This window comes from Corapipo altera, unplaced genomic scaffold (genome assembly GCF_003945725.1).
Source record: "Corapipo altera isolate COAL_440 unplaced genomic scaffold, ASM394572v1 0, whole genome shotgun sequence".
Taxonomy (NCBI): domain Eukaryota; kingdom Metazoa; phylum Chordata; class Aves; order Passeriformes; family Pipridae; genus Corapipo; species Corapipo altera.
In genome coordinates, this window is record NW_020884872.1 from 83,461,361 (window position 1) to 83,476,056 (window position 14,696).

Genomic DNA, 14,696 nt, shown 5'->3' on the forward strand with positions numbered 1-14,696 from the left:
ATCCTATTTCAAAGGCAGAAAAAGCCTATGAATGGCCCTACAAAAATTCAAGTTTCCTTGTACCAAGTCTGGTTTACTAGGAAGTATTTCCCCTGCTCTGAGAACAGACAAGGTGCACCCTCACCAACAGCACTGCCTTTTAAACATGCCCTTGGCTAAAGACAAAAAGCTTAAAAAGTCAAGAGCCTTTGGGACTGTAAGTACAGTGTCTCTACTGCTGCAAGGTTTACATAAAGCTGACAAAACATCTTTCCTCACATATTAACATGGCAGTACCAAAGTATTCAAGAAAAAAGCATGGAAACCAGAGATGCTGGGGGAGTCTGTGAGAACAGAACTTTTGAATCCCAGATAATAAAGGCATCTTTGTGATAGGAAGGCAGGAGGGTGAGGGGATCAGATGTCCACTGTCCCACTGCCATTTGGTTTCTAAAGTGTCTGCAAGTGATTATTCCTGATATGCCCCCAAGCTGAAACCACAGGAAACTGTGCACCCAAAGCAATTTTATTTCAATGAAAATTAATCTCAAATTATTCTTGGCAGTTCTTCAGTACCTACGGTATGATCATTTATGACATCTTCCTAGGTTTCACGTATTACAAATGAAGTTGGTCAAAAACACAAGCAGAAACATCATTATGACAAAACCCAAAATTTAAATATCAAATCTAGAACACACTTACACGGAAAAGAGATCATTACTTAACAAATACTCAGTTGCATGTCATCTTTACAGTACAAAACTAAGTATCATGACATATATCATATCTCTTTCAAATTGCACCAATGACAAGTAAAATTGCAAAGTACCTTCTCATGAAAAAAAGTATTACAGTTATTGCTAACCATAAAAAAACGTTCATGTCTATATGACTTTAATTCCACAGCTGAATTTCCAGGACTCTACAGTGCACTCTGTTATGAGAAGGTGGACTGGGAAGAAGGAAGGCAAGGAAAACCTGAGCTAGCAATAATGTCACTTCAATAGTGTACCCTCCTTTTCTACACTCAAATTAGTTCTGTATGTCTGTGGAATAAAAAGAAATGCTGCACAAAGGAGCATTTCATATCGCTGTCCCCATTGTTATGTATTAACATGTAAAAATATAAAATACCCCGTGTTTTAAAGATCCTTACTAATTCCCTTGTTTAATTTTTACCTAAAAATGTAATCACATCATTCCAATTTAATATGAATACAAAATCCATATAAATTACTTTTTACAGATACCTGGGCTAAATTCATAAAACACTGCTCTTCTCATTACTTACATTACAGAAAACACACAGAGCAGAAATTAATTCTGAAATCATCACATAGCTTTAAACAAAAGCAGAGACATGTCTCCTTTCAACAAAGGCAAGTTTCATTCATGAGTATGTACTGCCACAGCAATACACATCATTACATGTATTACACCATAAGGCCATAAGCCATTTTAAGCTAGAAAATACAATAATTACTTCTATTTTTATACATATTTATACTTCAAATTTGGTTGACAATGATATTTTTACATCTACAAATGCTCCAAGCCTCATTATACACAAGGGCACTGGTTTGGTAACTCCCTTTAAGCTTCACTGTTGCTGTATCCCCAAGACAAGACACACATGTACGGGTGTGCATTTGTTAAATTTCGCTCATTCTTCCAAAAGGACAATAGAACTGGTAATTCTCAAAGGAATCAGGAATCAGCAGTAGAAAGGAATTCCATAGATACATGTCCTTAAAAAAAATGCCCCAAACATTTTCCAGATGAAAAGTGATTAAGACAGTTTACAAATTCATAAAGATCTTGCAAGAAGTGAGTTAACAGCCACAGAGATCGTGCATGGCTGGTATCAGTTCTGGCTCTCTGGGAATCATGCCTCTACCATTACATCTGTTGTCCATCTCATTCTATGTATTTCATTGTATTTTTTCCATTAAGGGTTTCACCCTCTCCTTTATCCCCCTGCTTCTTCTCTGTGTGCATTTGTTTCCCTCATCTATAGGGACTGAGAACATCAATCCAGTAAGCCACTGTCCTAGTCAGATCTCTCCTTGTTCAGTATCTCCACATGATGTACAAATCTTATATGACACACTGGTTTTGGTACATCATTTCCTCAGTGTAAATAAAACTGGTCATTTCAAGGTAAAATTAGGGAAGTTTTCTCTCTGGGTGTAGTCATCAACCTTAACCTTAGCTTTGTTAAATGTATTCCATCCTGCTACCGTGCACCCTGGGACTTCTCACAGCCCAGTGCTGCCAACCCTTATTCCTTACGGCTCTCCCTGGAGGTTCAGCACACATCAGTAGAAGCTCTGGGGGATGCAGAACTGGGAAGCACAGACAACTACGAAGCAGCTGCAACCTCCTATTCCTCTTCTCACTCTTCAGCAGGCAGGCTGTTGCTGCTCGTTTCCTCAACACCATCACTGCTGCAACATCAGCCAGTACCTATAGAGACAGCAGGTCTGTCTGGAAGAGGCTGGACAGTGCGAGGAACTGATGGCAGCAGATCTGAGCCACCTGCACGAATATCAGAAGCAGAAGAAAGAGCTGGAGAAGCTCTCTAGGTGGTGTTAGGTCCAGGTTCCCTGAATGCACAGCTCTCAGTTGCGCTGATCAGCAGCTCTAAACCTTGTGTCCATAATAACATGCACCCTAAGACTTCCACACAGAAGCACAGCCATGGGATTTGGTGTGAGCACATCTGCTCACGCAATTTTTGGATCATTTGGGAATCAGCTAGAAGTGCTAACAGAAATGAACAAGGCTCTGCCTCAAGCTCCACACCCAAAACAAAACAACTGACAGAAATAAAGATGAACTACAACATATTTAATTCTTAGAATCAAGTATGCTTTTGGGTTTGATCACTCCAATGGATGCTACACTTCAGTCAAATCAGGAGCAAGGGAACTGCCAAGAAGATTTTTCAGGAACACCTATGATCTATATCCCACAGTTAAATAATTTTTGGCATTATGTTCCGAATTTTGATAAATACCTTTGGCAGTACAGTTTTCTAAAATCTTAACAGTAATTTTATAAACCACATGCAAAAGTAAAAAACTCAAACATGTACAACCTAATTTTTTAATTTCTTCAAGGATAATAAAGGAAAAACGTAAAAATTTTATATGCATAAAACCTTCATAAGGCACAGTGAATGAGGAAATGTTGAAAGGAGGAGAAAAGGGATTTGCCATGGACATTCAATATTATAACTTAGAAATCCAGCTGGTGATGACAACTGGATTATAATGGGCAGTTTTTCATGCATCCTGTTTTGCCTGTAGAAAAGAAACATTTGCACATTAATCCGTTCAATGGTGCAGACAGAATACTGTCACTTTTTTCATTTATTAATTTCAAACAAACAGATATGATTTTTGCCTTCTAATACTGAACAGTTTTACCCCCTCTCAAATTTTAAATGGTGTTACATTTTTAAGTTATGGTGTGAAAGTTGAACAGTGCTTTTGCACATTGGACTGCTGCCTCCATATTTTGAAATTTCCAATAAACAGCTTGCTCTGCTTTGATTTTCACTGCCAAATTCATACTTCTCAAACATAATACAGTCAACTTTCGTTCATATTCAACTTTTTTTCTGGTTCCCTTTCTACTCACACACTGTGCAAACATTCAGTAATTTCCTGGAAAACCTAAAAAAAAAATAATTAATATGACTCCTGATGATTATATGTTTCTTCTGGAAAAATTAGTTTCATTTGAATAATGTAATTTCCCATTTTCAGACTAAGGAAATTATAATTACACAATGGAATTTAATGAAAATATCTCCCTTGAGCAAAAACATTTTCCCTTTGCATAAAGCTCGATAGAAATATATGAGAGAAAAAAAGGTATTTTCTAATTTTTCCCCCAAAATTGACACAAAAAGTCAATTCTGGAAAGTGTTTTATCTATAAACTATCTAGTTTAGCTTTAACTCCATTTCCACTGAAGCCCAAGGAGTACCTCGTCAATAGTATCACAGGACACTGTACACCAACATAAAGTTCACCATCATCAAACAGATGCACTTCCTCTCAGTTCCTTTCTTGATAATCATGGTTACATCCTCTCACCACTTATCTTGCTGATTCTCATCTGGTTCTCTCTAGTCCCTGAAGTGGTTTAACTGATAAAAGATCAGAGGGAATATCTGAAGAAAAAAGTAAAGGTTTTTCTACCACATCAGTGAGCTGAACTGGCTCAACATAAGATATATCAGATACAGAAATTACTAATATCATTCACAACAGAGATCATTATGTCTGCAGTTGTCCTGGTATTTTGCACTGCATATAGTACAATTAGTTACACTATAAAATAAAACATCATTTGATTTGTCCATAATTCACACCACTTAGTGAGTAATTACAAGGATGGAGATTCCACAGACTCTTTGGGCAACCTGGTCATGAAAATATAGAAAATTAAGTACCCTTCACTAAAAAAAAAAAAAAAAAAAAAAAAAAAAAAAGAACTAAATAAAGAATTTAGAAGAGCTGCACACATTCAATGAAATCTCAGGTACATCTTCAAACACCAATGCAAAGATATATTACTTTGTTGTAAAATGGAAATTAAGGGAACTTCATCAGCATAAAGAACACTTTACAGCACAGCTGGGATTCCAGGGTCAATCTAGGTCTACATTCCAAATTGAATGCTGTATCTTCAACAGACAAAGTTACCTAAAAATTTGATCTAATCAGATTATCATGAAAAAACACTAAGGTTTCTATATTTAAAACCCTACACACTGTAGCATCCAGTTGTGGCAACGCCCAGATCAGTCCTCATTTCCAGTATCATGACTGACTACAGTATTTTATTTTTCATTATTATTACCTACTTATATATTATGTTTCTTTTTATTACAGTTATTATTATTTATATAATATTATTTAAATTTTATTATTTTATTTTTATTTTTAAAATTGAATTCAACCCAAGTATAAATTGCAACTCCTCATATTGGAGATATTTAATCATCAACACTCAAAATAACGTTTACCTGATACAAAACCACACAAAGAAGGTAAAAACAGTAATATGCATGAGCAACATAATATTCAGATATATTTATCCTACTTAGAATAATAATGTATTGATACTTTGTATATTATGTGAAGTTACTGCTTCTTGAAAGGAACAAAGGATGAAGTAACCTCTCCACAGTAACAAATACTGAAATCATGTGAATTTCTCTAGACTTGATAATCTTTAATAGAGAAAATCCAGTGAAAAACAACCCAGCTGAAAGGACATTCTTGTGAGTCACTTCTATTATAAGGCTAAGTCATGATTGAAGCAAAGAGAAAAATAGAATGTTTTTTCAAAAATACTTAATTTCTGGCTGGACAACATTTAAGTTCCTGCTCTCCTTTAAAAAAATACTGTAATGTAGGTATGCAAGTTATATATAGTCCAGCTCTCTTCACTTACATAAAGACAGTACATCTCCCAAGAATTTATAAAGCATTATATTAATAAAGTATTTCATCACTTATAAATAAAAAAGAAACCAAAAGATACAATCAGCCTTACTTCTCCATGTCTTAAAGGTGTGATAGCTCCTCTTGCTACTGCCATTCGGAACAATGTTTCTGTGGCCTGCATCAAACACACACAAATTCATTACTGAAAAAACAGACAATGCAGTTCATGAAGATTTGTTTCAATTCTTACAATATTTTTAAAATTTTCTGCTACCTTCAAGTACCTATTTTACAATTGAATCCCTCGAGTAAGTAATTTAGACCAATCTGCACAGCTTAGGCAAAAGTTTATTGCAAGGTGAGACCTGTATCAAGGATTTCAGTCTCAGCATAAGTAACTGCCACAGTCCCAAGGGGGAATGGGACCGTGGCACCGCACAAGTCCGGGACACAAAGGTGGGATGCAGGTAGAGTCCTTTATTCACACGTGCACATGGTCTTTTATCTGCTCGGGAGGGGAAAGGGTCAGAACATAGGGTGGAGCATGAGACAGACAAGCGGGGGACAAACCAGGATAGGGACATGGGCAAAAGGGGGAGGAGTGGGGGAAGCAGGAGCAGGCAAACCCATGGCAAGCCTGGGCATGTCCAGGCTGTGCACTGTGTAATGTGAATACAATGAAACCACATAATAACAGTAAAGTCCATATAATAACTGTAAGGTCCATATAATAAAATCCTGTCAATTGCTGTATGTTTTTCTCCACGCCTGGAACTGTTCCCATCACGAGTAACCACCTAAGCAGTGCACCAACAGTGCACCAACCTCCCCAACGCTGCAGCAGTTCCACAAGACTCTCTCTGCAGGTCAGAGACACTCAGCCATATAATGGTCTTCCAGAGGTTGTCAGGTAAAAGTGGCCTACTGAGGGAAAAATAGTTATATGGTCGTTCACAACTCATGAAGATAATTTTTAAACTCTAAATAAAGGTGGTATCACAAAACACAACCCCGTCATGTGCAAATGACAGGGAACACAACTTTGAGGAAATCTTTAATTAGGTTGCATACCTTTCTGTGTTAGTTGGCCCATCCTTTCTTTAATCCAGTGGGAAAATTAGCATGTACTTCTGACATAAATAGACTACTGGTTTAATGCAAACTATAATAGGTTCTGTACCACCATTCTTTCTACAAGATGGTTGCAAAAAGGCATGAAAAAAATTCACAGGTTACATAAATTCATGGATTGGTACATCAGAGTACGCGTGAACAGATTTGTTTTAAAGACTTGTTTCCATAGCAAACAGTGAAGCCAGTTTCAATTTCAACTGTAACAAAACATGGTTCTAATTAAAAAAATACTCCAACATTTAAGGATCTATGTTAAGGAGCAGTTAGCAGGCTGTTTGGAAAAAAAATACCACATTTAGAAAGTTTATAAAAAAAAGCAGTTTGCAGTAGCTGATCATCTTTCTAAATAGTGATTTAAAAAATAAGCAGCTCAATGCATCCATGACTGCAAAACTTGCTGGGTTCCTGCTATACTACCTTAAGACAGCTGTATCTCAACAAATGTAATATCGAATACATCTCTCGAGATTAATTCCTCAGTCTTCTTAGACACAGATTATGTGAGTTTTACCCTTTTCTAAATAACTTTCTGCAGAAAATAACTTAATAAAAGAGCTTTTAACTACCTTAGGTTCCACCCATATACCTGTAAATGAATGTGTGCACTCCAGAACATTGGGTTGCAATAGCTATTACTTCATTTACAGCCACGAGGATGCAAGGCAATGCCCCACTGAATTCTGTTTCTCAACCCTTTCTTCTCTGAGAGATGAAGTGAACCCCATACAGCCTTTTGTATTTCCAAAAATTGGCTCCTTTCACCAACATTTTTAGGGATGTTTCAACCGAATTGAGCATTCTGTCAATACAGCTAAGCTGCTTTCGTTTCTTTTGAAAACCACTGGTGTGCATGACTTTCTTTTCAATCTACTTGTAAAAGCTCTCGCTTAATACGCTTGTACTCCCATCGTTAATGCCAGATGTCAAAGCCATTTAGAAACAAGGAAACATCACAGCAATAGCAAATGTAGCACCACAGATGTCCTCCTGTGGGCCACCCTTCATGTGCCGAGCATCACTTAGAAGATTAGCACTACAATCACAGCTTCCCACCAAAACTGCATGGGAGGATGAGGCCACCTATACCCATTCACAGACTGACAATGACAAGGTCAGAGAAAGAGCTATTGGGGTTTTAAGCAAGCAAAATCCGAGAGGATACTTAAAGGAGTTTATCTTTCAAAGGCATAATGGGCCCAAGCTTACTATTGGTGTAACCTTTAAGGTGAAGGAGGTGGACACTGGCAGAAAATACTTCAAGCCTGTATCCTTTTGACAAAGCAAACTAGATGTGAACAACATGTTGAGATTTAAGTAAGGCAATGTCTTACAGGGAAAAAGAACATGATGGAACTGTTCAGAAAGTTTTTTAACACCTTCATAGGACTATAACATCACACGGACTAAGGATAAAAGTAATCAGCTAGCAATATTTCACCAGTCTTTAAATATGTGTAACACTTGTTTCTTCAAAGTTTCTGCACAGTCTTCAATTTCCATCTTTTTCCTTTCTGCTCTGTAAATGCAGACACAAACAGAATTTTACTGGGGCATGTCCAAAGAAGGGCAATGGAGTTAAGAAAGAGTCTGGAGCACAAGTCTTATGAGGAGCAGATGAGGGAGCTGGGGTTGTTTAGCCTGGAGATAAGGTGGAACCTTATCACTCTCTACAAAAATCTGAAAGGAGGCTGTAGTGAGGCAGAGATCAGTCTCTTCTCCCAAATAACAAGCGATAGGACAAGAAGAAATGGCCTCAAGTTGCAGTAGGGGAGTTTAGATTGGATATTACGAAAAATTTCTTCCTGCAAAGGGTTGTCAAACACTGGAACAGGCTGTCCCGAAAAGCGTTTGGGGGCATGGTTTAGTGATGGACTTGGCAGTGCTCGGTTAAAGGTTGGACTCAATGAACTTAAAAGGCTTTTTCCAACCTAAACAATTCTATGATTCTATCTGGTCCTGCTCAAGTTCCCTTGGACTCAGGTTGTCTAGGCATGTTTTCAACGTCTCTAAGGTTGAAGGTCCCACAACCTCTCTGATCAACCTGTTTCAGTATTTCACATCAACACTTTCAGTGACAAGTCCATAAAAAAAAAAATGCAACTGTGCTTCCCAAAGAAGCACAGTCCAATTTCTCAAACTCTCTACAAGTGATGGAAATGCTTTGGGTCAGTCAAGTGGAAGGTCACCCTGCAGTTTTCTAGCTGTGACAAGCCAAGACACAAGGAAATGCAAAAACACAGAGCATCGTGCTGGCATTCAAGCTGCACATGTTGGATGTGGAGGAATATGCTTCCATACAGAATTTCAGAAAGTATATGAAGTATGTGATAATATCTTCCTGAGAGTAAGAGGATCCCTACAGGACATCAAATCTAATTTGACTAAAAATCTAGGTTATTGAACACATCTTGCCTGGTCTATTCTTGATATCTAATTTCAAATCTACCAGAGTTATTAGTACAATAATAGTCAATATTCATGCTGCATAATATTCACATATGACTTATTCCAATACTGATTCCATTACTGAACACAAATGTCTTAAGAATTTTAAATAATGCGCTAAAGGTATTAAGTATATTGAACCGGGAAGTTTATTTCATTGTATTAAATCTGATAAAAATATTCAGAATAGTGCTGACACAAATCAAGCCAGGAAAAACTGTCCATTTAAGAAATAATAATATTTTCTCAAAGACACTGCTGACTAGAAATGTAGCTCATTTTTAACTGCTTCTGCACTAAATATTACATTATAATCAGATTATTTAGGAAGCTGTAAAAATTTGAGATTTATTTGCATTTAGTTCACTGTGAATAAGCCTGAAATAAGAATCATTACAGGCTTAAGCAATGACTTCAGATACTTCTACTCAGCGATGGGAGTGAGAAAGCAAATTATGAACACATAGTTTTAGTGATCTCAGTGTGAAATAAATGTGCTGCCAAGTTGATTGTTACTGAATCCTAAAATTGTTCTTCATTATAAAGAATGTACAGTGTGTTACATTATGTGAGAGGTGAAATGGCAGCCTAATGTATCTGACTGCTTTGTAACACCATGCAAGCTCTAATGTCATCTCCAGACAAAGATGACCAACTTTTCCCACTCCAAAAACAGAAGTTGCTTCTGATCGAATTCCTTGCAAGTGGGTTTAAAAAATATGTTTAAAAAAAGAGAGAAACCACTTGTACACAGAACTAAAGTGGAAAATAATTGTGTATTATTGATGGAAATGGTAGGAAAAACAGAAAAAAAACAGTACTTTAGATTCCAGATGTTTCTAATTTTCTAGGTATTCATGAAAATAAAACGGTCTTATAATAATTTATCAAAACAGTTACTGTTTTACCAAACTTAAAACTGCAAATGCAAGCAGTGGAGGAGATTGTTCATGCAAATTCATGAATTTAGAAAAGTATGCTGTTTAATCACCTGACAACTTTTGTCATCTACTTCTAATTGTGCATTAAAAAAACCAAAACAGAAAACAAAACTATTTCATTAAAATGAAAATGGTGCAAATTGTTTATAAGAACAAAAATGGATGGAATACCACAGAAGACATTTTTTCCACTATGAGGTTTGCTGGTCTTGGACAAAATAGCTAACTGACAGCTCTGGCCTGTAAAATGCATGCTTCTTCATGAAAAGCAAATTACATTATAAAAAGGCTTTTGACAGATGATCCAAAATAACATCTTTCAACTTGATTACGTATGAACTATTGTTATAGCCCATATTAGCTCACCATCATACAACTCTTGAAAGTAAGAATGAGTGAAATTCAGAATGGTGAGATTCAGAAGCAACAACAAATAGGAAAATGTAGAGAGGTTTCTGAATTTTTTCTCCTGAATTCTGTACACAAAATGTCAAGTGTAAGGGAATCTTACTCCAGATGACAGATTTAACTTAACTGAGAAGCTTAATTATTGTTACAACTTTTGATGAAATTACTACAATACCAATAGAGAATGTGCTCCCATCCTATATATTTTATAGATTTAAAATATTTTTAAGTATGTTAAATACAATACTGAAGCTGAATTGAAGTTTTTAAAGAGCCAGATATTTAAGTTCCTACTTTCTGAAAAACCATAAAAAATTCAATTCATTCCACCTTACAGATGTGAATTTCACGCACCTCCATCTTCTACTTTTTAAAAGGAGTCTGAATGTGTCCACCTTCATCACTGAACTGTTGAAACCTTACTTGTACAATGAGTAGATCAGCACATATTTTTGACTTCTGCGAGACACAAGTTCTTTCCAGACACCCATTAACAGATCAAATACTTTCTCACCTTTACCTTCTACAAAAGCAACTTAATCATGAACTCTCTAAAGACTAAGCAATTTAAACCCCATGATAAAGCATATTTTGCAGAGTTCATTAAAGCCTTGTATGCATTTTCTGAAACTTCTCTAATTTTTTCCCAAATTCAGCTTTCAGAACACCCAGAGAAAACATCGCACCAAACACCCACCTCTGCATTCCGTAATACTTGATCTCCCTTTCCTCTGGTTACTTCCACAACATTTGTAAAAACAGAGCACACACCTGGCCGTGTATCTTACACAGTAGAAACACTATATGAAAACTGTTCTTCTTTCTCAAATGATAAACCACTGTTGATTCCCTAACTAGATGTTTGGGGATTAGTAAAACTCATCACTAATACAGTATAAATAAACCAGTATTAAAATTAACAAGACTAATAGTACAGTAACTCTTTTTGACTTAAGTCTTGCTCCTTCCTGAGAACATCTGCATATTTGTCATGTAAACATAGGCTCAAATTTACAAACAGTTCAGGGCAACTTCTATTACACTTACAAATTCCATTTGTGCTCATCCTGCACTTTCAGGGTTAATAAACTCCCTTACGAACTAATTTACCTCTACCCTCTACACAATTAAACTACCCTGATCTTCCTCCCTGATGCAGTTCTGCTCGGGAACCTCAGCCTCTCCTTAAAAGGGCTTTATAATTTAAAGTTGCAGAACACACGCTCAACAAATGAACCAAGCATAAAAATAATCACGCAATGTGTGCTGCTAAGAGAGTGAAATGAAAGTATTTGTATTTATTTATCTTAGTCTGAACTCAGTCGTCTGTAGTGGCGGTATACGTAACATTTTCCAAGATCATGATTTTTTTTTTTCTTCTCCTGACTTCTTCTCTATCTACTTTTCTCCCTTTCCTTCCTCCCCCCCCCCACCCCCCCCCGCCCCCCCCCCCCCCCCCCCCCCCGGCCCAAAAAATGCTTGGTATTTATATTGGGATTCCTGGTCCCAGCCTGTAACTGACTTTCACCTTTCTCTAGTTTTCTCTGCACAAAGGATTGAACAGTTCAACACTGCAATTAACTACATAACAGAAAGCCAGAAAAAAAAATTAAATCCAGCAGTATAATGCTTATGAACTGAATTACCCACAAACTAGGCCAGCAGCCAGCATGGGAAACTGGAGAAATAGGCCATTTAATCTCCTCTGCCTCAACAGAAATGCCAGAGAAAGGAGGTCCAAGCAAGCCTGCCCTGCCACCATCACAGAGCAGAGGTTTCTGCATCTGAGAAAGGATCCACTGAAGCCAGTTAAAACCTTCATTCTTTCCAATCACACAGCAGAAGGACAGCAAACAGCTGCAAGCCAGCCTGCAGAAAGCACATGACAATTGTCAAACATGGTTTTGATTAGTAATGCTGCCAGATAGAATAAAAGATAGTGGCCAAAAGACCACTCTGGCCAAGTAGGAATATACAAGCACACTTGCATGTAGTCAGTTCCCCTCAGGATTTGAGGTCAGAGAAATCTTCAGATTTTCAGCCCTAAAATGCTTAGAAGGAGCATATGCACCTATCATGCATCACCTTGTTCTATCCCATTTGAAACTGACCCACAGGGAACTTTGCTGCTGCCTGGTCAGAGGCTGCTGGAAAAACAATGTGCAGAAACAACAGGTCTAATCAGGTTTGATGCAGCCACTAAGTTTCAGGATAAAAGGGTAACACTGCCCTGAGCTCAGAACCATAATGAACTCCAACACTACACTGAATAGTTTGGGTTGGATAGGACCTTTAAAGAAGTCCAAATCCCCTGACATAGGCAAGGATACCTCCCACTGAACCAGGCTGCTCAAAGTCCCATCCAACCTACCCTTAAAGACTTCCACAGGATGGGGTAGACACATCTTCTGTGGACAACCTGTTCCAGAGCTTCACCACCCTCACAGCAAAGAATTCCTCCCTAACATCTTATCTAAACCTGTCCTCTGTCGGTTTAAAACCACTGACCCTTATCCTAGCACCACAGACACATTGTAAAATGTTTGTCCCCATGTTTCTCATGTCTACTTCAAGTACTAAGAGGCCACAGTGAGGTCTCCCTGAAGCCTCTTCTCCAGGCTGAACAACCCCAACTCTCCTAGCCTGCCTTCACTGGGGGAGTGCTCCAGCCCTCTCCTCATCTTTGTGGACTCTGTCCAACAGGTCCATGTCCTTCTTATGTTGGCAGCCCCAGAGCTGGATGCAGCACTCCAAGTGGGGCCTCACCAGAGTGAAGCAGAAGGGAAGAATCACCTTCCTCGACCTGCTGGCCACAGTGCCTTTGATGCAGCCCAGGACACAGTTGCCTTTCTGTGCTGCAAGTGCACATTGCCAGGTCATGTCCAGCAACACACCCAAGTCCTTCTCCTCAGGGCTGCTCTCAATCCATTCTCCGCCCAGTCTCTATCTGTGCTTGGGATTGCCCGACTTGGGTGCAGGACCTTGCATTTGGCCTTGTTGATCATCCTACAGTTATTACTACATCTTTGCTTGTCCCTTCATTTTGACTCCTTGCTGTGACTTTATAGCACCTAGCCCTGGTGGTTTGAAGAGCATTGGTGAAAAGAAGCAAACAGACAAGAAGACGGGGTGTATGACATAGCAATGAGCAACATGAATTCCTGTGGAATTCATTCCCAAGCTATCATAAACAAGTGAAGCCAAACTCTTTTGCAACACAAGTAAAAGCAGACTGAGGTGAGCTTTCATGGTCCACCTGTAGCTCCTCAGTGAGTTACTGGGACAACAAAGAGCAAAATCAAAAGATCCCTGATCCCTATTCTCCACTCTAATCCCTGAAAAACAGCAGATTTAAACACCAGCAAGCTATTGCAGCAGCCTTGGGTCTTGTAACATAGACATTCGCTCTGACCAGTAAATTAATGAGAGCCGCATATTTAGACAGCTTTATTCCATATTATCCAAGCACATGTTCTGGAATTCCAGACTAATTTAAATAGTCATTTACAATTCCTTTATCTGCCTTCATTGACCAGAGTTTCTTGTTAGCATGAACTCTGAGCAGGTTCAATTCAGTACATTCCCTACAAGCTTTACAAGATTTACGTTCAATATGTTTCACAACCACAGTCCTTTTTCTTTAGGGGATTACCTCACCTTTTACATTTCCCACTGGTAGCAATTTTAAGTAGTAGTTCTCAGTATTTGCAAATCGAACAAAAATTTCTTTGTCTCAATAGGTTTGTTACCACGTATTGTAATTTACCCACTATGCTATGAGTTAAACTAATACAAAACTAATCTAAAAAACATTTTCAAACTAGTGATTTATCATGACCACAGTGTAAACAGTACTATGGATTACACTGACTTTGAAAGAGACACTCAATTCACTTCCCAATGTTATCGTTTAAACGTGTGTATGTCACACAATCTTTCTGAACTAATTAGGAGCAGAATACACAGGTTAATGCTACTTAATTTTTGGTACAGCTTATAAAAATGCCTCTCTACTCCGCCCAGAAAAGTTTCACTGATATTAGACAGTAGCTAAATTGCTTTTGATGAAGAATACGTCTATTCTGGTGATGGCCTAAGAAAACATGAATTGTGATTTTATTTATCACATGCTGTTATCCATAAAATAATTAAATAAATCAGATGCTGATTTCAACTGATTAAAACCACTTAACACAAAATAATCAGCAAGAAAATTCAGAAAGTCATATATTATATGGGGAACGGTAATTAGCTACCAACATCGTGTACCACTCTCAAGTTTTTTTTTTAATCAACTTTTTTTTTTTTCTTTTAAGGAGAC

At 37.7% G+C, this 14,696-nt stretch overlaps 1 protein-coding gene across 2 annotated transcripts in view; it reads right to left on the bottom strand.

Annotated features, from left to right (window-relative positions):
* Positions 1-14,696, bottom strand: part of TMEM135 (transmembrane protein 135) — a 173,012-nt gene that overhangs the window by 95,989 nt on the left and 62,327 nt on the right. The window contains exon 5 of one of the 2 annotated variants that reach the window (XM_027654912.1): positions 5,557-5,622. The exons of the other annotated variant lie outside the window; for it this stretch is intronic. Coding sequence (XP_027510713.1) covers positions 5,557-5,622 — 66 coding nt within the window. The remainder of the gene's footprint in view (positions 1-5,556; positions 5,623-14,696) is intronic. 2 annotated transcript variants of the gene reach the window in all.